We start from the raw sequence: 21,841 nt of genomic DNA, 5'->3' as shown, positions 1-21,841 counted from the left end.
AACCTCCCATCAGTCACATGATGTATCCATGAACCAATTTTTTTATCAGCAAGTCTGGGAAAGCTCGGGCTACTCTTATCATTAGTCTATGGTGTGACCTCCATAAAATCAGTGGCAGCATTGCTGCCTCCAATGCTCTGGAGTAATTAAACCGATATAACTGGTGTGAAGTAAAGCATGGCTTGGTAAGGTAAAACATAGTAATGTTACTATATTGTAACGTATCACAAGTTTATATGTAAGGTTGCACCCGAGTTCTCTAAGATTACAGAGAAAATGCTTGAAAGGTCACACATCAGCAAAAATAAGCACACATCAGACTATATGGAAGGTTACTCATTTTTAAGGGTAAATTGGCTTATACGTTTAAAGTTAACTATTTGGTGAATTAAATAATCCAAAGCTATTAAATGATCAGGCAATACCTTCTTGTTATCATTATCTTTTCTTTTCTAATAATAAAGCTCAAAGTCTCTCTGTCTGGATGTCTGTAGGATGTCTGTGACGCGCATAGTGCCTAGATCGTTCGGCCAATTTTCATGAAATTTGGTACAAAGTTAGCTTGTAGCATGGGGGTGTGCACCTCGAAGCGATTTTTCGAAAATTCGATTTTGCTCTTTTTCTATTTCAATTTTAAGAACGCTTTCCGGAGCAAAATTATCATAAGATGGACGAGTAAATTATGAAATTATCATGGTGTGGAATGAGAGAGCGAACGAACATAGCCAATTGGCGAGAAATTCGTCATCCATTATTTGTAAATATACAGGCGTACCAAATGACCTTTTAACTTTCTACTACGGTCAAAGCCATGCGGATACCACTAGTAAGTAATAAATTGACTGTACAAAAATAAATTAATAGGTAAAAATACTTGAAATCACACCAACCATATGCCATTGATATTTTGCTATTACAGTACAAAAAATAGTTACAAGCAACAGCTCTCTAGTTTTTCGTCTTCTTTAACGCTTTTCCCTTCCATGTTGTTTTCAATCATTCATTTAATCAGCATTTATCAGATTTATGCTTTTTTGTAACCAATGTACACCCAATAAACTTTACACCTATTCGAAATTTATTTCAACTGCAAATGAGACATTCTTACAACTCAAAGAGAGGAAATAACACGGGTGGAATTGAACTCACAATGTCAGTCTTACTCATGATTTACTCCAGAGGTTGCGTAACCGTTATATCCATTAACAACTATAATCTTATACATTTGTTTTTATAGCGCAGACAGAAAATATATTAAAAAAAAAAAAAATAATTTGAATTTTGACATTTTGAATTGAAATTACGTTTTTCGCAATCACGTGTTTTTTTGCGTGTGTACAGGCATGTGTGTATGTAGGCGTGTGTGTGTCTGTGTGCAGGCATGTGTGTGTATGTGGGTATATGTGTGTATATATGTGTATGTGTGTGTGTGTGTAGGTGTGTGTGTTTGTGTCTGTGTGCAGGCGTGTGTTTGTGAGTGTTTGTGTGTGTGTGTGTGTGTGTAAGCGTGTGTTTGTGTCTGTGTGCAGGCATCACTTTCTATCTTCGTCATTAGAAAGTGATCTACCAATGAGAAAAAATCATGCAATCCAGTACAAAATTAGAAAATGAGTGTGTGGGTATGTGTGTGTGGGGGGGTATGTATGTATGTATGTGTGTGTGTATGTGTGTAGGCATGCGTGTGTGTATGTATGTGTGTAGGCATGCGTGAGTGTATGTATGCGTGTAGGATATGGAGGCAACCTGGAGAAGGTTTTCGCTAAAGGAGCAGCATCGTGAGGCCGGTTGACGATGGTGCTGCAGAGGTAGGCGGGGAGAAAATAAAATCAGCGTAACGCAAAAAACAGTCAAGTGAGAACAATAAGCAATCGTGATTGCTCAATAAATAAATAAATAAAATAAAATTCTTCACACATTTTTTTTTAAAGAGTTGGTCTATTGTCTTCTGTTTCAAACACGTAATAATGAAGGTCAACAACACCAACGCTTTATCATTAAGAGAAAGATCAAAATATAAAAGGTATTCAAATGAAAAGGTACCAAATGATACTGTGGATTTATTCAAAGTATGCACCATGGGCTTGAGCACCACGACCCCACTGATACTGATTAACTAACCGAAGGATTATCCAGAATTCCTGTGGTCGTGACAAGATTCAGTTCTTCACAGTGTTCTTGAGTTCATCGTCTGACTTGAAGCGCTTCTCTTTTTAAATGTTTTTACAAAGAATCAAACACATGAAAATCGCAGGGCGACTTGTCCGGGCTGTAGAGTAGATGGTCAAGCTGCTCCCGTGTTGAATTCCTGGAGCACAGGAGAGTAATTAACTCCGATGTCTACTGGGAGACACTCCAAAGCCTACTGAGGTTCGTGAAGAACAAAAGACCTGGGCTGCTCACGATGAGCGGTTCTACTGCGTGATGACGCGCGTCCTCACGTCTCCAGGGTCACTCAGGCGACACTGGCCAAGTTCACGTGGGAGCAGCTTAACCATCCCCCTACAACACAGAAAAGTTGCCCCACGATTTTCATATGTTTGGCACTTTGGAAAAACATTTAAAAGGTAAGCGCTTCAACTCGGACGACGAACTCCAGAACACTGTGAAGGATTGGGTCTCGTCACAACCACAGAAATTCTGGGAATAAGAAATCCTTCGGTTAGCTAATAAGTGGGATCGCGGTGCTCAGTTCTGTGGTGCATAGTTTGAACAGAGTGTTCATTCAGACCCAGAGTATCGTTTGGTACTTTTTCATTTGAACATCCCTTATAAAAAGCGAATGTTTTGTGTATAAATACTTACGTCTCTAATATCATAATTTGAGTTATTCTTAAAGTGAACATAAAATGTAAAATGGGGATGGGTGAATGATATATATATATATATATATATATATATATAATATATATATATATATATATATATATATATATATATATATAAACTCCTCCGATGGAAAACCCGGTGAAAATCAAACAAAAACCTATTTCCTGATAACAATTGGGTAATGGGGAAGCAACCCTACTCTCTCTCTCTATATCTATCTATCTATCTATCTATCTATCTATCAGATGTTTAAGTTGAAAATCTTCTTAGCACTCGAAAGTGAAATTTGAATTCAGGAACTAATTTTTTTTAACAGGTAATTCAGGATTTGGTAGTCTTTCTCAAGGGAACGGGTTCGCTACTGGCGGTGGCAATAGCTTCGGAGCAGCCGGTGGGAATAGCGGAGTACAAAATTTCCAAAGAGCGGGTAGCAACTTCGGCCCACCCTCTGACAACAATTTCAACGGTAGATCCCAAGGCGCAGCAGCTGCAGGAGCTTACAGTCAGCCAGCTCCTGGGAGAAACAATCAAGGAGTCAGCTTCGCACCACCAGCTTACGGCCCTGGGGCCTCAGAAAAAGAGCGGAATACCTGAGCAACCTGCAGTCAAGAATCTCGGCCCGGGAAAGGCACCAAAACCACCAACAGCACCTTCTGCACCCAAACCGCAGAAGATGGCGTCACCGACTGGTGGACTTCAGAAACTCGGACCAGCAGACTCGAACAGAGGCTCGAGTGCTGCTTCTGCAGCTAGCGCCCAGGCGTTTAGCGGTGGAGCACCCCCAGCCGCACCAGGTAACCAGACACTTCGTAAGAATAGTGTTGTTATTTTTGCATAACCGCGGTTAGGCTCATACCGGAGGCACTATTTAGAACACGCTATCTTTTAAACCCGTCCGGTATCTTTCTGTACATATTAAAAAGCGAGTGTATGAAATGTATGTTTGTATCTATGCATCTATCTATATCATCTTACTCCTGATGAAGAACAGGGAATTGATCATCGAACCAGGTCTCAATAGATTCGTAAATTTTTTAGGCTACGTGTTTGGCTAGGCTCGGTTGCATAATTAGACGATTTTAATTAGCGGAGACATCAATTAAAAACATAATTTTTCTTCCTTCGTTCGCCGAAATTGCTGGTAGTTTGTTTTTTCCTTTCGACTTTCTCGCTTCTCCCTTCATTCCATTTCAAGGTCATATCGCTGGCAGAATGGAAGAAATAATGAGGCGCGTTTTGGAATGATTTTGAATTGCCTCATTCTTTCCGTTTGCGGACAATCAAAGGTGCACGCGGACCTTGGAATGGCTCCAGTTAAAGTGGGTCAAGTTTGAAGCATGGCGTGCCGAAAATTCATGTTCTGCACTACCCCCCCCCCCCCGAATTAATTTTCTGCCCATCAATTATTGTACCACCGCAGGCGGTAAGGAGGGTGCAGAGCCCCCACCATGCGCCGAAAATTAATGTACTGCCCATTAATTATTGTACCGCTCCAGGCGAGTCGCAAGCGCCGCCGAAGGCGGTTAATCTAGCCACCACGATGTCTAGTATAAGATCTCAATTATACAGCGTATTCTCGTTTCACCTAGAAGATCTCAATTTTCGCACCCGTGAGTCCTAGATACATGCTTCCAATTGCATAAATGGTCAAAATAGGTTACGAAAAATTTTGAAGAGAAAAAAAAGGGCGAAAAAATGCGAAAGTAATCTTAATATATAAAAATCAATGTCCTGAGATAACATATATATATATATATATATATATATATATATATATATATATATATATATATATATATATATATATATATATATATATATATATATATATATATATATATATATATATATATATATATATATATATATATATATATATATATATATATCAACGCACAGCCGAAACCGCTGAAGCTTCAGACTTGAAATTTGGCAGGCATGTCCGCATGATTACAAAAGTAACCACTAAGAAAGGATTTTTCGAAATCTCAATTAGTTTGGGAGAAATTAATTAAAACCCCTTAATTTCTGCGAAATTAAAAACCTGTCATTGAAATTCAAATCCCTTATTTTCGAAGGCTTTCCTCCATCCAAATCATTATTCAGTACTTCATCTCAACTTTTGGTCGATAGCGAACTATAAATTTGATATTGTTTTTGTTTCTCATGTGATTCTTCGAGGCTTTTCTCAAGTCAAATCATAATGTTTCTGTCTTTTGCTTTTATTTTTTCAAAACTAGAAACGAAGTTTTTAAGAACATCATCACAGGCGGACTATCCTTTTGAATTTAGATGAGTGCAAATTCCTGTTAACGTTTGCTTTGCAATAACCATTAATAAGTCACAAGGACAGACATTAAAAGTAGCAGGGATCGATTTAAGAGAAGACTTTTTTTCACACGACCAATGTTATGTAGCTTGCTCCAAAGCCAGTTCATCAAGCAGTTTAATAATTTTAGCACCAGAAAAAGAAACTAAAAATGTTGTATACAAAGAAGTTCTATCTTAAACATAGGTATAACAATAAAATGTGGATGACCTGTGTTTGCAAAGATAATCAATACTTTAAAAGGATCGTTAATAACAGTTAAAGATCGGTTAAGGACAAGGGCATATATATATAAGGAGTTCAGGGGTCTCGGAATCTTCCCAAAATTTGAAAAAGTTATAGGTAATAAGTAATTATTATAGGGGATTTTCGAAACTAAATGCACCAAGCACTGTTAACCCCTGCTAATTCCATTACCCGAGCAATGCAGGGTACGGGAATACTAGTCATTTTATATGGTCCCCAAATCTCTACATTGCATTTAGTGAAACCAAAAGCATGAAAAAATAATTCGGACACAAAAAAGTTCAACATTAGTATGACCAATATTCACCGAGATATGAAACGCAGCGTTTTATGACTTACACCACTTTACACTAGCAGCCGCAATTAACACCTTTTGGTGGGAAATATAGCGGGTAACAAGGGTTTGAAGAGACGTGGGTGCATTGAGTATTTTTTCAAACTGTACGAGCTTTTGTAGTGTGTTTCTACGCATCATAAGATAACATTCACATTTATGTTTCAATTGGAAGGAAAAATATAAACACATTTTTTAAAACTAAGATAACCTGTAACCCTTCTGAAAGAGCGATAAGTTCCAATTTCATATACTGCACGGTCCCTTAAAACATTAAACTCGAATATCTCCTTGAGTTTTGGTTGCACATGTCTTAAATTTTTGGTGTTGAATTACTTTTCAAGGGGATTATTTCGCTATATATAAGTTAGGGAACTAGAGTCCGTAAAAAAGTAAGATTTCCTATTTTCTCAGTAATTTTCTTTTTTCGCTTCAAACTTTTAATACCTTAATTCTACACCTTATTTCGACCATTTTTGCAATTAGAAGTGTGCATTTAAGACTAACGGTTGCGAAAATAGAGACATTGCGCATCAAACGGGAAGACGCTGTATACATTAGAATGGAGTGTAAAACGAAAGTAAGAAATACCCAAGGCCGATATGTGGGAAAGTTGTCGCTTATCAAGTCATGCAAAATTTCAGCTAAATCGAATAATATGTATAGTTGTCAAAATAACTTTTAATTTTTAACACGCTTTTATTAGTTTCACCTGTATGTATGTATGTATGTATGTATGTATCTTGTAACGGAATCTTGCAGCTCAAATTTCGCCCACTTCCTGCGATTGGATGCTTTTGAAATTTGGCACGCGACCTCAGACCCGATGACAATGTAATATTCTATAACCAAATTAATTAATTAACTCTTTTAATTGTTAGTTTCCTCCAATTTTAATCAATATTTTGGCATCAATCCAACAATGTGAAAAAGGAAAAATAAAAAAAAAAAAATACATTAAAAAATGCTCGCAAAAATTGTTTAAAAATATCTACAAAAACCTTTAATTTTTTCTGCATCAGACAAAATTTGTTCCAATGTTCCAAGGTAATTAGAACATGAAATATAATTGTTTTTAACTAATTTCATGCCAAAATTTAAGTGAGCCTTCAATTGGAAATTCATTGTTGATTAGACCATTATTGAACAAAACTTTTATTCAAATGCATCTCAAATTTTCAAAGTTATTTTCATATGATTTCCGCAAACATACATCGATGACTCACGGTAGCTTCCCATCGGGGTGCCCTTGTCTTAACTTTAAGATATTACCTCGCACTCGTTTTATAAATAATTTCGTCAATTATGTCCCAATCTGATACAAATTTTCATATGCCGCACAAAAAAAAAATAATAATAAAATAAAATAATAGTTTAAAAAAACTAAAAAAACACGCTTTCGTAGCAAAATGAACAAAAAAGTGAAAAATAATGTTTGGTTGATAGTAGTTGACCAATCACGTAATTTTAATGTAATACAAAAAAGCGTGGGGGCCTTCTTATCAGTTGTCTTGTATTTCTTCCGTTTGTTGTCCAAGCAAAAATGCAAATAGACAGTATCCCACGCTTTTTTTTATTACATTAAAATTAAGTGATTGGTCAACTACTATCAACCAAAGATTATGTTTCACTTTTTTGTTCATTTTGCTACGAAAGCGTGTTTTTTTAATTTTTAAACTATTATTTTAAGTACTTAGTCTTGTTTTCCACCAAACTAGAGAAAACGGAACAATAAATGTAATATCTATCATTTTAAACTATGAATGGTTGAAATTAAACTCTAGAGAAATAACTAACTTAATGTATAGTTAGTTGAATAACCTAGGCAGTAGCGAAATGGCCTTCAAATGCGCTAAACGCGCGAATCGTGCATGCTAGCCGGCACTGGCTAGTCTTTTCTCTGCGTTCACTGCTATCAGCTGCGTTCTTTGTCCCACTTGGTTGCCTTTCGCTCAAAAAGCATTCTTTTCAGTTTGAATTATTTCAACCTATTGAGTTATTACTTCAGAATTAAATGAAAATGCTGATTTTACTTGTTAAAAACTTGAAAATAAATTAAAAAACGTAATTCTAAGTGAATATTTCTTTTTAGTAAAGTAAATGAGAATTAAACTTCCAAATGTAGTACAGGATGGTGTGCCCGATGCATCAGCGTCAATTTTTATAAATGTTGCTTTAAAAGATATGAGACTAATTATTATTATATGTGTGTGTGTGTGTAGGTGCGTGTATGTATGTGTGTAAGTGTAGGATATTGACGCAACCTGGAGACGGTTTTCGCGAGAGGAGCAGTATCGTGAGGCGGCCGATCGACGGTGATGCTGCAGAGTGTGCTGGCGGGAAAATAAAATGCTAGGACCTCAAAACAGTCAAATGAGAGCAATAAGCAATCGTGATTGCACAAAAAACTCCATTGACTTGAAGGGGAAAATGAATAACACTCTTCATAAGAATAATCTGTACTTTGACGATCGAAGAGACAACACTTCGATTCAAATTAAGGAATGAACTTGCTTCACTATCATAACCAGGATCAAAATATGATGTCCGGCGAATATCTTCCTCTTTCAGAATTTCATCGACCGGAAGATCTCTATTTGGCCTTACGTTGTCGTTATTAAAATGAACTCAGGATCAACAGCACAAATAATGTAATATTAAACTTAAATGTTTAAAAAATATTAAACTTAAACAATTTATTCAAAAAATGGTTAGATCTTATGTTTTTAAGCATACTCTTTCAGAAAAAAAAATACTTTTAAAATTTTGGAAACGATCCCATTCTAAAGACTATTTTCATAAGCTTGGTTTGCACTGAAAAGTATGCAATAAAATCAGAACATGGATTTTATATTATTAAAATCAAAACTTAGTATCTTCATATTTAGGGTAATTCTAAAGCATCCAATAAAATTTAAATTAAAAATTTAAGAGAAAGACAAATAGGCAGGATACAGCTCTTTACAGTGAATTTTGCCTTACCGCCTGTATTTCTTCTTCGCTTAATTATTAGTTAAATTTTTATTGGCTGCTTTAGAATTACCACAAATATTAAGTTATTAAGATCAACTGAAATTTTTTCTTGCTTTAATCAAGAAATTATGTACTGATTTTATTTCATACTTTTTAGGGCGAACCAAACTTATTGGAAATTCGCAACTCCCCCAGAGCTCAAATACGCTACCTTGCGATGATTAACAATACTACCGAAAAAGGTAAAACATTCCATTCCACGTGTTTTCTTTGGGGTAAATTACAGGCTTCAGACAGTTTATGGTGTAGTGTAATTTGAGAAAAATAGAAAAGAAAGCTTCCCATGAACACGATGAAAAATTATTGTTATTCACAAAGCACAAAGCGCCAAAGCAAGTTATAAGTTACGGCATTTGTTTGTTTTACCTTTTTCATCTGCCATTATACAGTGGCTGTAGCGCCCTCTAGAGTTTATTGGAGTTGCGAACAGTCTTTAGAATTAAAAAACAATTTTTATATTTTATTTTGAAGTTTTTCTGTTTTCAATTTATTTTAGGTAACATTTTTTGACAGTTGAAACATTTTTTCTCGTTACCTATCCTTATCTCTTTATCTTTTCTTTATCTTTATCTTTACTAATAATAAAGCTGAAAGTCTCTCAATCTGGAGGATGTCTGGATCTCTGTGACGCGCATAGCGCCTAGACTGTTTGGCCGATTTTCATGAAATTTGGCACAAAGTTAGTTTGTAGCATGGGAGTGTGCACCTCGAAGCGATTTTTCGAAAATTCGATGTGGTTCTTTTTCTATTCCAATTTTAAGAACAAAAATATCATAAGATGGACGAGTAAATTACGAAATTATCATAACGTGGAACTGTAACATGGGCACAAGCCAATTGGCGAGATACGAAATTATCATAACGTGGAACCGTAACATGGGTGCAAACGAGAAAATTCACCATACATTATTTAGGCGAACCAAAAGACCTTTTAATTTTTCTATTACGGGCAAAGCCGTGCCGGTACCACTAGTGTATAATAAACGGGAGGCGTGGTAGTTTTGAATACTTTTGGGAATTGTGTTTAAAAGAAAAACCTTCACAAAGTGGTGATCCTTCACTTCCTTGGAATCGTGTATACCAAAGAAGTATGAAAACAACGAAGCTAGCTCACCGCATACTTTCAAAATCCCAAATTAGTACTACAAAACACTTTACATTGAGGTTTTTGAAATGGTGCAATCTTGCATTATTTTGCGGTTTACATCAAGTTGTCTCACACAGGTCATTGCAGTTGAACAAGAGTATTTGCTTTTATTAAACAGAGGTGAAACAAATTTTGGAAAATCAACTGAGCTTTTCAAAATGACCAAGATATTGAGAGACTGCGCTCACACTTGAATATGTAAGCCGATATCATGAATGAAAAAGAATTGGTCTTAAAAAAACATGCGAAAATTACATTACCGCTATACGAAAATACTGAGCGTGTTTGTATTTTTTTCCCCTTTTTTTCAAAACCAAAAAATATATGTTAGGTTGTCGAGTTTTCGGGGTTCTAATGTTGATTATATGACTTGAAAATGCTTTAAAAAAAATTTAAAACTTACTATTTTTCATCTGAAATTTAGAAACTTTTCTGCGGCAAGAAACCCCGGTATGCCCCTCCCCAATATTTTTTTATAAGTCCTTCCATGCAAATCAAGTGCCCAACATTATATCAATGCCTAACTACGGCACTGCATGCCTCCCCATAAAATAGAACAAAAAATGTATACTCCTGTATGTGAAAATTGCAACACCACGAAGGACTTCCGCGAGTGAGCTGAAAATTGCAGGAAATGTAAAGTAGGGCATGATATGCAAATGATTAGAATTGCAGACCGGTAACGCATGCGTATGCTGAGCGGCGCCCTCTGGACGGCGGATCGAACCGAATATAAATAGACGGCTATAGCGAGGCGTGTATGATTATCAGTGGTTATATGCTAGAGTTAACGTTAACTGAATCTTTACTATGCCTCTTCGACGAAAGAAAGCGAAATTTGAGCAAATTTCGGAGTTTGAACGGGACAGAATCGTCGGCCTTCGTGAAGCTGGATTGTCTTATCGTGCAGTAGCCGCTCGTGTGCAGCGTAACAGCAGCACAATTATGCGTGTTTGGAAGCAGTGGACGGACGAGTCGGACAGCTCGGAAATCCGGGAATGGACCCCGAAATGTGACGTCAGCTCGCGATGACAGACACCTGGTGCCTATGGCGCTGACGGACCGCACAGCTACTTCTAGACAATTAATTGGCAGCACAGTGGTTAACAGCTAAAGGTGTTTCATTGTGTGCTTCATCAATTCGGAGACGTCTGCTGCCACGTGGGCTGCGCGCGAGAATTCCATTACACAGGATTCCTCTCACGCAAAACCATCGCCACTTGCGGCTACAATTGGCCAATGTGCATAGGAGCTGGCGGGCTGATTGGCAGCAGGTTGTCTTTTCTGATGAATCCCGCTTCAATTTGTGGCACCATGATGGCCGAATTCGTGTCAGGCGCTATGCCGGTGAACGGCACATTCCGGAGTGCATTATCGAACGCCACAGTGGACGAACACCCAGAGTTAGGGTCTGGGGTGCCATAGCATATAATGGATGATCACAATTGCTACGAATTGTGGGCAATTTGAACAGTACCCGATACATAAAAGAAGTTTTACAGCCCCAAGCTATTCCTTTCCTGCAAGGATTGTTAGGGATTGTATTCCAGCAAGATAATGACTATCCACATGTCGCCAGGACTGTTGAATCCTACCTTGATTCGCAGCAGGTACAGCTTCTTCCTTGGCCTGCATATTCCCCGAATATGTCACCGATTGAACATGTGAGGGATTTCATTGGCAGGCGTCTCGCTCGTGATCCTCGTCCTGTTGCTTCGACAGACGAACTTTGGTTGTGCATACAAATAATATGGAATACTCTTCCGCAGGCAGATATTCAAACTTTGTTTCACTCCATGCCGAGTCGTGTACCAACTCTTATTGCGGCCCGTGGTGTCCACACAAAATACTAATTTCTATCTCTTTTTATTGTTTGTTTGGTTAGAAAATGTAATCATTTATTTGTACCATTGCCACTTAACTGTGTATTAAATTTCATTCAACTATGATGTTTCCTTCATGGTGTTGCAATTTTCACAAACAGGAGTGTATCTTACTAAGACAAATGACATGATCTAGTTGAACCAGAAATTTCGTAGACCAATTTTTAGATTGATTTAAATTGAAAACGCCATGTATTGAAAAACCTAATTGTTGACGATATTTAAGGAAGGAATTTCTGAGACCTTTGCCCAAATATTTTCTGAAACTGAAGTTTTAAAAACGTGATTGTAATACCATATTTGGTAACATTAGGGCCAGCAATCTTTCGAAATTGAAGCTCTAGAAAGCAATTTTAAGTGATTTTCGAGCGGAGTTTCAAGCGATGTTGTTTTGTGAAAGTTTGCGAAATTGAATATCTGGAAACGAAATTTGAGACGCTCCGTAATGCTTTGGTGGGGGGGGGGGATTCGTCAGAGCAGCATTTTGAAAACTTTCTTATTTTTAGGCGAACTAAGAAAAAAAATAGGGCGGAGGGAGAGTAGCTGACCAATTAGTAGAAATTCAAGTTTTACCCCAACATCATTATTTTTTCCTTATTAAAATCACTTTGTTAGACGCGTTTTTCCCACCTTCAGTAGTAAATATGTTTGATAAATAATCAAAAAAGCATTCTGGAGGGGAGGGGGCACGGGGCGGTGCAAACCAAAGAAGTGTCCTTTGGACTCCTAGCCCTCTCTGGTTGCGCCACGGAACAGGAGGGCACTGCTTATATTTCTAAATTAAAGAATAATGTTGCAGAGGATATTCCGCTTTAAAATCTGAAACTGAAACTTGCCGTTAAAACGAATACTTCTAACTTACGAAATCGTTAAAAAGACATCGAACCCAAAGCAAACACAATGTCCAAAGCTCTGTCTTTTATTTAATACAAAAATAGAGTTGGAGAAAAACGGGGTGGAGGAACTGGGTAATTATGGTCAAGTCGTTACTTTTCGGAACTAAAAAGTTGATCTAAATTATTGTTTACAATGTATGCATATCACGCACAAATAAATAATATGCAAATGTGCTTACCGTATCTTTTAATGTATGATAACATGATGCAGTAAAATCATCACGAACAGTAGTTAAAAATCACAAAAAGACATATTGCACCGAATTATAATGTAACATATTCATCACAAGAACCAAAATGGAGAGTAGCAAATTTCTTGCGCTGCTTCGTATGCTCAACCTTATGAAATTATAGGCATGCCGAAATAACATTCATAGCTCCATATACCGTTGCCTCAGAGCAATAGTAAGATATCTACTGTCTGACCACGGATTGTATGGAAAGACAAACATCCGTTTTACAGCCAGAAATGGACGAATCTATGATTTTTTACCGATGTCAGCTTTTGCAGAAGCAGAGTCTCATTCAAATGAGCGGAATACGCGCATCAAAATTTTACCTTTCCCCCTTACTCACATAGATTCGTCTTATCTGGACATTTGAAAATTCCATGCAATCCGTGGTTGGACAGTAATCCCAGAAATAACGCTACGATATCTTAGACTTGCAATGAGGCGACGATATGAAAAAAAATGATCTGATGTTTGCATTAATTAGTATCATTTGTTTTCAGTGTAAAAGGTTGCGCTTTTGAATAGCGTATTCAGACACAACAAGGCAATATTTGTTTTACCGTACAGATATGCAGCAAGGAGGATTGTTTGCTTTGACGAGCAGTATAATTTCACAGGTACTTTTATAAAGATAATGAAAAGTTCAATTTTCTTATACAGTGAAACCCCTCCTAACGGACACCCCTCAAAGGCGGACACCCCTCTTATGCGGACAATTTTTAATTCCCCAGTTCCAATGCAAATAACATTATTTAACCCCTGTCCTGCTGACACCTCTCTATTGCGGACAAAAAATTTGTCCTGTTAGTGTCCGCATTAGAGGGATTTTACTGTATTTTGGTTGGAGATTTTCCCCTCCATTTGGAGCTCGGCGCCTTTTTGACTCTGGTCGCCGTCGTGCGCCGCACGACCTTGTACATAGGGACGGCGCGACCTGCTCATAAGAAACTAATAGGTTCATTTTTCGTTATATTATCATTTGGCTGAATACAGATTAAATATATTTCGCTCATTTTCATAACTTAAAAAAGTAGGCACCATATTACAGGCCACTCACAATTGCAAGACTTCACGTTAAATATCAACGTTTTATATTATTACTACACATTCGTAATTGCATATAAGCATCCTTTAGGAGTGCTTTAAGCTATGAAAAATAGTTTGCGGGCGCATAAATAATGAAGAAATTGCTTGTTTAAAGAAACAAATACTCTTTCAATTAAATCTACCCCCCCCCCCCGCCCAAATCGAAAAACAATGCCAACTTATGTGTACAAAAAAATTAATTTTCAACTTCAGGGGAGCAATTGACACCTCCCCCCCCCCCCCCCCGATGACGGACCTGAGTTAAGGTTAGATATTTAATATGAATGAGGGAATACTTGGGAAAACGATTAAGTACACAAATGCGAATTTGAATTCTTTTTTAATCAGAGGGAGGGAGCCCTCCCCCCCTACCATTTTTTGCTTAAACGATGGGCTTGGTTACCAAGATCCCCTTATTAAAGGAAAGATCGTTCTTATCCGGATGAATTTTCATTCATAAACTCACGTCTTTTACGTAGTCACGGAGCTATTAAAAAGGAGCTTTTAATAGTTCCGAAACTCGTGTTTGCAATTTAATTCGGATTTTTACCCGTTTGGAGGTAGCAGCATCCAAATTCGTTTTCCTTGTGCCAATACCTTTCTGAAAAACTAACTCCCATAATTGTATCACACAAATAGAACAGAAAACCACTTGCTCCCCAATGCAATTATGATCGCCCATCCCCTGCCCGTTGCACCATTTTCGGGGTTGGCAACATCCAAATTCGTTATCCTCGTGCCGATTCTTTTCTGAAAAACGAACTCCCATAATTGTATCACAAAAATTGAACGGAAAACCACTTGCCCCCCAGACAAGTAATAATCCATCCCTCCTTTGCCCCCACCCCTGCAGCATTTTCGGGGGTAGCAGCATCCGAATTCGTTTTCCTCGTGCTAATACCTTCCAGAAAAACTAACTCACATAATGGTATCACAAAAATTTAACGGAAAACTACTCGCCCCCCCCCCCCAACGCAGTTATACCCGCCCCCCTGCACCATTTTCACAGTTGCCATCATCCAAATTTGGTTTTCTCGTACCAATACCTTTCACAAAAACTAACTCCCATAATTGTATCATAAAAATTGAATAGAAAACCACTTGCCCCCCCAGCGCAGTTATAACCGCCCCTGCCCCCCCTGCAACAGTTTCGGGGTTGGCAACGTCCAAATTCGTTTTTTCTCGTGCCAATACCTTTCGGAAGCACTAACTCCCATAATTGTATCACAAAAATTGTGCGGAAAACCATTTGCTCCCAGACTAATAGGAAAAACGCAGCGGTTAGCTCCAAAGATGACGGACGTATCGCTACTTAAGCTACAATTCAGTGCTTTTGTCCGAAAGAGGCTAAAAGCTTCTTACGTAGCTCCATTGGAAAAAAAGAAAACGCACCTTTCTTATTTAGTCGCTACGGCTGATTTCGATCTTTACCTGAATATCTACTGCTTTCTTTTTTAGATTCTATGCAAATGGAACAGTTATTTTTAAGAGAGACAGGTTTATTAATCGATTTATTATTATTTATTTTTTTTTAGCTATTCCGAACAAAAGACAAACTCTGCCCCAAAATTCTTGTAGCATGGATAGCATGACGAACTTGAAACAACCGAATTTGGAAGAGAATGATGATGCTGATGATGGAAAGAGTGACAAAGACAGTTTAGGAGGAGCAGATGCTCTCAATTCTGACGACTCATCGAAAGTTGGAAGTACCAGACAGGATGGAAAAGCCCTAGGCAGCACACCAATCAGTGGTAGCAAGGATGATAAGGATGGCTTGTCGGAAGGTTTCGACGACAGTGATTCTGACTTCACCATTCAAGGACTACGTAATGATGATGATAATGATGATAATGATGACGGTGATGATATTGATGCTGATGATGCCAGTGACGATGACGATGGTGATGATGACGATGACGATAGCTATGATGGTGATGACGATGATGATGATGATGATGACGGTGGTGACGATGGTGATGATGACGATTGTGATGGTGATGATGATGACGGCAATGGTGACGACGATGGCAGTAACATTGGTGCTTTACAAAGTGGTGGTGGCAATGATTACGGCTATGATGATGGTGGAGATGACGACATTGGTGATGACATGGACGAGAATGGAGGCGATAATGATGATGATGACGACGACAGCGATGATAGTGATGATGATTACGACAGCGATGATGATGATGATGACGACAGCGATGATGATGACGATGATGATGACGACAGCAATGATGATGATGATGACGACGACAGCGATGATGGTGATGATGATGACAGCGATGATAGTGATGATGATGACGACGACAGCGATGATGGTGATGATGATGACGACGACAGCGATGATGGTGATGACGACGATGATGATGGTGATGATGACGACGACAGCAACGATGGTGATGATGACGACGACTACAGCGATGATGGTGATGATGACGACGACGATGATGATGATGACGACGACAGCGATGATGGTGATGATGACGACGACGATGATGATGATGACGACGACAGTGATGATGGTGATGATGATGGTGATGATGATGACGACGACAGCGACGATGGTGATGATGACGACGACTACAGCGATGATGGTGATGATGACGACGACGATGATGATGATGACGATGACAGCGATGATGGTGATGATGACGATAATGATGATGATGGTGATGATGACAACGATGGTGGCGGTGATAATGGAGGCGATAATAATGATGACGACGACGAGGATGATGATGGTGATGACGACGACAGCGATGATGGTGATGATGACGACGATGATGGTGATGATGATGATGGCGGTGATGGGGACAGAAGTGATGGTGACGATGATGGCAACAACGTGGGCGGTGATGATAGCTATAATGGCGATGATAATGGAGGTGCCACTGATAACGATGTAAATGGAAGTGAGAATGATGATGTTGACGACACTGATTGCAATGCCGACGGTGATAATGGGTTGGATGCGAGTAAAAACATGAATATGGGTAGAAATATGAATCTGAATTATAGAAGGATGAGTATGGTTCAAGGCATGGGTCAAAATATGGGTATGAATTACGGTCTAAGTAACGGGTTCGATATGAATAAAAGGATGAGTACGGTTCAGGGCATGGGTCAAAATATGGGTATGAATTACGGTCTAAGTAACGGGTTCGATATGAATAAAAGGATGAGTACTGTTCAGGGCATGGGTCAAAATATGGGTATGAATTACGGTCTAAGTAACTGGCTCGATATGAATAAAAGGATGAGTATGGTTCAGGGCATGGGTCAAAATATGGGTATGAATTACGGTCTAAGTAACGGGTTCGATATGAATAAAAGGATGAGTATGGTTCAGGGCATGGGTCAAAATATGGGCATGAATTACGGTCTCAGTAACGGGTTCGATATGAATAAAAGGATGAGTATGGTTCAGGGCATGGGACAAAATATGGGTATGAATGACGGTCTAAGCCGGGACAGAAAGGCCGAGACAGAGTGAATTCCTCTTTCGAAGGTGATGTGGAGAGGACGGTAGAATCTAGAGAAAGGAAGGCTTACAAGCAAGTTTTTGACAGGGAATTAAAGTGATTTAGTTACTAATTCCTGATGTTCACGTACTTGTCGTACTTCAAAAAGAAACTCAAATTGTATAAATTTTTTCGTGTACATTTTTATCTTCAGACTTGATTGGAACTTTTCTTAATACGTTGAAAACTGCGTAATCCAATTCAATGTTTGAATTTGTGTGCTTCGAAAATAAAATGCATCTAAAATTTGAAATAAAATATGCTGATATCTGTGCATTGTTAATCCTTATTTAGTGTCCAGTGATTGTCATTTCTAAAATGTAGGATGATTTAGTATTTAAATGTGAAGTACTGTAGCATAACATTTTTAAAGTGCAGGGTTCTTCAAAGAGAAGAAACCTATAACGTGATCAAAAATCTAAGAAACTATCAGCTGAGTTTTACCAATTGAATTTCAAGATGCATCACATTTGAAATCATTCTAAATTTTCGCTGCACTATGATCACCGATTTTGTTTTTGCAAACTCTAGAAAACAGAACACCTCCTATTTAGGCGTTTTTGTCGCCATTTTGACTGTCAGCAAAGAACTGAACGTCTTTGGAAGACCGCAGCAGTTATCGTCGCCACGCGTCAACCATCTGAAACTTAGAATAATCTTTCAAACAGTCACTCTCTCATCCTGATTCATACATTTATAAAAAATGTGAACTGCCAACAGGTTCAGCCCGCTTGATTCACCTAGTATGTTACAGCCACGGAGTAAGCATTCCAAGTAGACACAGTATTCCGCTTCGGAATCGCCAGAAAAGCTCAGCAAGGCCGTGTCACAAAGGAAATTCTTTTTGGCACGATCGTTTTCAAACGGTTCAGCGGTAATTTCAATTTTTCTGTCCTCGCCGTCCTTGTAGGATTTTTTTTGTACCCATATTCGTAAATTTTCCAGTGCAGCAACGTCAATAAAAAGTCCTGGCACGGGAGCAACCAAAGACAACAGGTTAAGTCATTAAAATAATCAATTACCCAATGTTTTGAACACTGCAGCACACACAAGCAACTGTGTGCAACACAAAAATAGCAAAATTTGCAGTTTCTGTGCTCCAAAACGTTGGATAATTGATTATTTTAATTTTCAGCACAAAGGTATTTATTCGTTAGTTAGGTTAAATCATATTGCCAATCCTAATGCGTTAAGATATACTACATGGAGATTCTAAATTGTTTTTACAAATTAAGAGGGGTGAGACTACACATCTAGACGACCAATAACCACAGAGGAACATATTTCTCTGTCCCAAGGCGGGCATATTCCACTTCGAGAGGCCGAAAAGTGTACTATTAGACTTCCAAACTGAAGATACAATAGTGTTGGGAAAGGTGCAAAATTAGATTAATTGCTCAGTAAAAACTTTATCAAGTGTTCAAAATCCTGACTATGGATTTGGAAAAGTAACTTTTTTAGAAATGCGCTTTTTTTTCGGGGGGTGGGGCATATGAACTTCCAGTAGAATTTCGTCTATCCGATGCTGCCTCTTCGGGAACAAATCTGGATCTCAAGATGCAGATTTTACGATAAATTACTGTAATTCAACAAAGAGAAAATCCCAGAAAAATTTTCAAAATACCGACGAAAGCGCAATTTTAGGCGTGACGTTAGTGGAACAGAATGGGCTGAGGTTTCTTTTTTCGATTTTTTATTCCAAGTTATAGTCTAGTTTAAGCCATATCTGTCGCAAAAGTCGGGGGGGGGGGGGGGGGCTCCTCTTCGAAATTGAAGATTATAAACGCAATTTTTGGCTATCTTTAAAGATGTTAGTTAATGAGAAATATTTAAGGGGGTTCTTTCTCTCCGGAAAATTTTCGACGTTAACCACTTCAATATGGCGGACAAATGATGGTTGCATCTATGTGTCTTTCACATTGAATAAAGTACACTATTGGATTAAAACACAACTTTTCTAGGATTAATTATCAGAAATAACAAGCAAGTACAGATTTTGATCACTTTGTAGCTTTTAGGGTTTTCAGACATAGTTAAAAGCATTTAAAAGTGCATTTACTGCTTTTCAGTTACCGTTACTGTCGTTTAGTTTCAGTTTAATGTTAACTGTCGTGAAATTTCCATCATTCAAAACGCTACCAAAAATATCTATAATTATTTTCTTGAGTACTCGATAAGCAACATTTAACCACCAAAATAACCAGCTAAGATTATCAATAATCAACAAGTGAGGACCAGAATAAAAATGATTCTTGTACTTCGTAGGATATAACAGAATAGCATGCGAAAACATAAACAGCAAAAAAAAAAAAAAAATCTTTCTCCGTCTGGTAGTTTTTTTTTTAACTCAAGTGTTTGAATCATTTCCTGTTAGCGATTAATGTGTCGATAGCGTTAGAAAATTCTTTGCATTTTTTTTTGTTACTCTTGATTAATGTTTATGAAACGATTTTGTTTTTCCGTAACTGTAATATATCCAGAATATTTTTGGCTCTTCATGTAAATAATTCATAAGAACCTCTATACTTCATTTTCAGCACGGGTCATGTTTTAGTAAATGTATAATTTCTCACATTATTTAAATACAGTAGTACCTCCTGTAAGTGACACCTCCGAATAAGGGACACCTCTATTTAAGGGACACTTTTGCTGGTCCCAGTCCCTTTGAATAGGACTCCAATGTATTTACCTCTCATTAAGGGACACTCTATTTAAGGGATACTCAAAGAAACGAAAAAACAAAAAATGATGCATAAATGGATAAAAAGTATTGAATTTTCTAGAATTCAAGTTCCACTTTTTCTGAACAAACTAACTGGGGAATAATGGTATAGGTTTCAAAACATGAACAAAGAAAAAGTACTATTATCACACTAAAATGTTAGCTGAAAACTACTCCCAAATGCTTTCCCCATTCATGTGGGTTCAGCACTGACAACTTGAGCACCGCTCTTGACATTTTCTATTCATAACAGGAAAGTGCATACTATTGCTCTAGAAGGGGCAAGGGGTGAAATTATCTGCAAGGTGTTTCTTACAAAGTGTGGATCTGGCTTACTTCTGGTTGATTTTGCTTTTGTTCTCACCCTCACTCATACTCATCTTTTAAATTCTTATCTCAAGTTTTGAGAATGCCTTTGAAAAAGCTCCACAGGTGTCTCAGAATGTACACTGGTGTATTCAACTCTAAGCAGATTTCACTAGCAAGTCAGGGGGGAGGGGTGTTGTTCAGAAGAGTTTGATAAGGTTTCTTATGAGAAGGAAAAGGCTGAATGCATAGAATGTTGCTTACTAACAATCAAGAATGGAGAAGGCAGGGATTATCTTGACTGATTGGCCCAGTCACTATTCTAAAAGGCTAAATTTAGATTCGGTAGGAAAAAGGAGATTTTTTGCTTTTAATGTCCTGTCACCAGTCAGGTAGGTCATATAGAGCTCTGTTGCTGAGAGGAATTTGTTTAGTTTTCAAGCTTTAATTCTAGCCATGGCTTCTAAAAGAAAAAGATTAACTTTGAAAGAAAAGATTGAAGTAATAAATGTGGCAGAAAATGAAAAACTAAGCTTAAGGGATTTAGGTGAGAAATTTAAAATAAGTAAAAACCAAGTAAGTAGTGTGCTAAAGGAAAAAGAAGAAATAAAAAGATTGTGGATTACAAATTCAAATGAAAATTTAAAACTGTTAAGTTTAGGAAAACTGAAGGAGAAGATATTGATCAAATAGTTTTCAAATGGTTTTCGGCTATTAGAGGAAAGAACATTCCAGTTAGTGGAGTACTGTTGCAAGAAAAGGCGAAAGAAGTTGCCGAAAGTTTAGGATTGCAGAACTTTAAGGCCTCTAATGGATGGCTGGAGAAGTTTAAACTACGTCATAATGTTACTTTTAAAACTGTTTGTGGGGAAGAAAAATCTGTAGATTTGCAGTGTGTTACAGAATGGCTGGAAATATTGACAGAAATTTGTGAAGGTTATGAAGCTAAGGACATATACAATGCTGATGAAACTGGACTGTTTTTCAGAGTTTTGCCAAATAAAACCTTATGTTTTAAAGGAGAAAAGTGTTCTGGCGGAAAAAGTTCTAAGGGACGGTTAACTGTGTTACTCTGCTGTAACTCGGAAGGAGAATTTGAAGTACCACTTGTAATTGGTAAGGCAAAAAAACCTAGATGTTTCAAAAACATTAACCCAAAAACCTTATCAGTTCAGTGGTATTTCAACAGAAAGGCATGGATGACTCAAAATATAATGATAGAATGGCTAACTGCTCTTGATGACAAAATGTGCTAAACAAATAGGAAGAT

General features: G+C 37.7%; 1 protein-coding gene across 2 annotated transcripts in view; it reads left to right on the top strand.

Moving 5' to 3' along the window:
* LOC129230734 (uncharacterized protein DDB_G0290685-like) overlaps window positions 1-17,817 on the top strand; it is a 51,805-nt gene extending 33,988 nt beyond the window's left edge. The window contains exons 3-4 of one of the 2 annotated variants that reach the window (XM_054865155.1): window positions 3,143-3,620; window positions 15,549-17,817. In XM_054865155.1, the coding sequence (XP_054721130.1) occupies window positions 3,143-3,620; window positions 15,549-17,515 (2,445 nt within the window). In that variant the 3' untranslated portion in view covers window positions 17,516-17,817. The remainder of the gene's footprint in view (window positions 1-3,142; window positions 3,621-15,548) is intronic. The other variant, XM_054865156.1, reaches the window with a different exon arrangement.
* The last annotated feature ends 4,024 nt before the right edge of the window (window positions 17,818-21,841 follow it).

This window comes from Uloborus diversus, chromosome 9 (genome assembly GCF_026930045.1).
Source record: "Uloborus diversus isolate 005 chromosome 9, Udiv.v.3.1, whole genome shotgun sequence".
In the NCBI taxonomy this organism is placed as follows: Eukaryota; Metazoa; Arthropoda; class Arachnida; order Araneae; family Uloboridae; genus Uloborus; species Uloborus diversus.
Note: the sequence above shows the minus strand (reverse complement) of the source record. Positions and strands in the feature narration are given on the sequence as shown.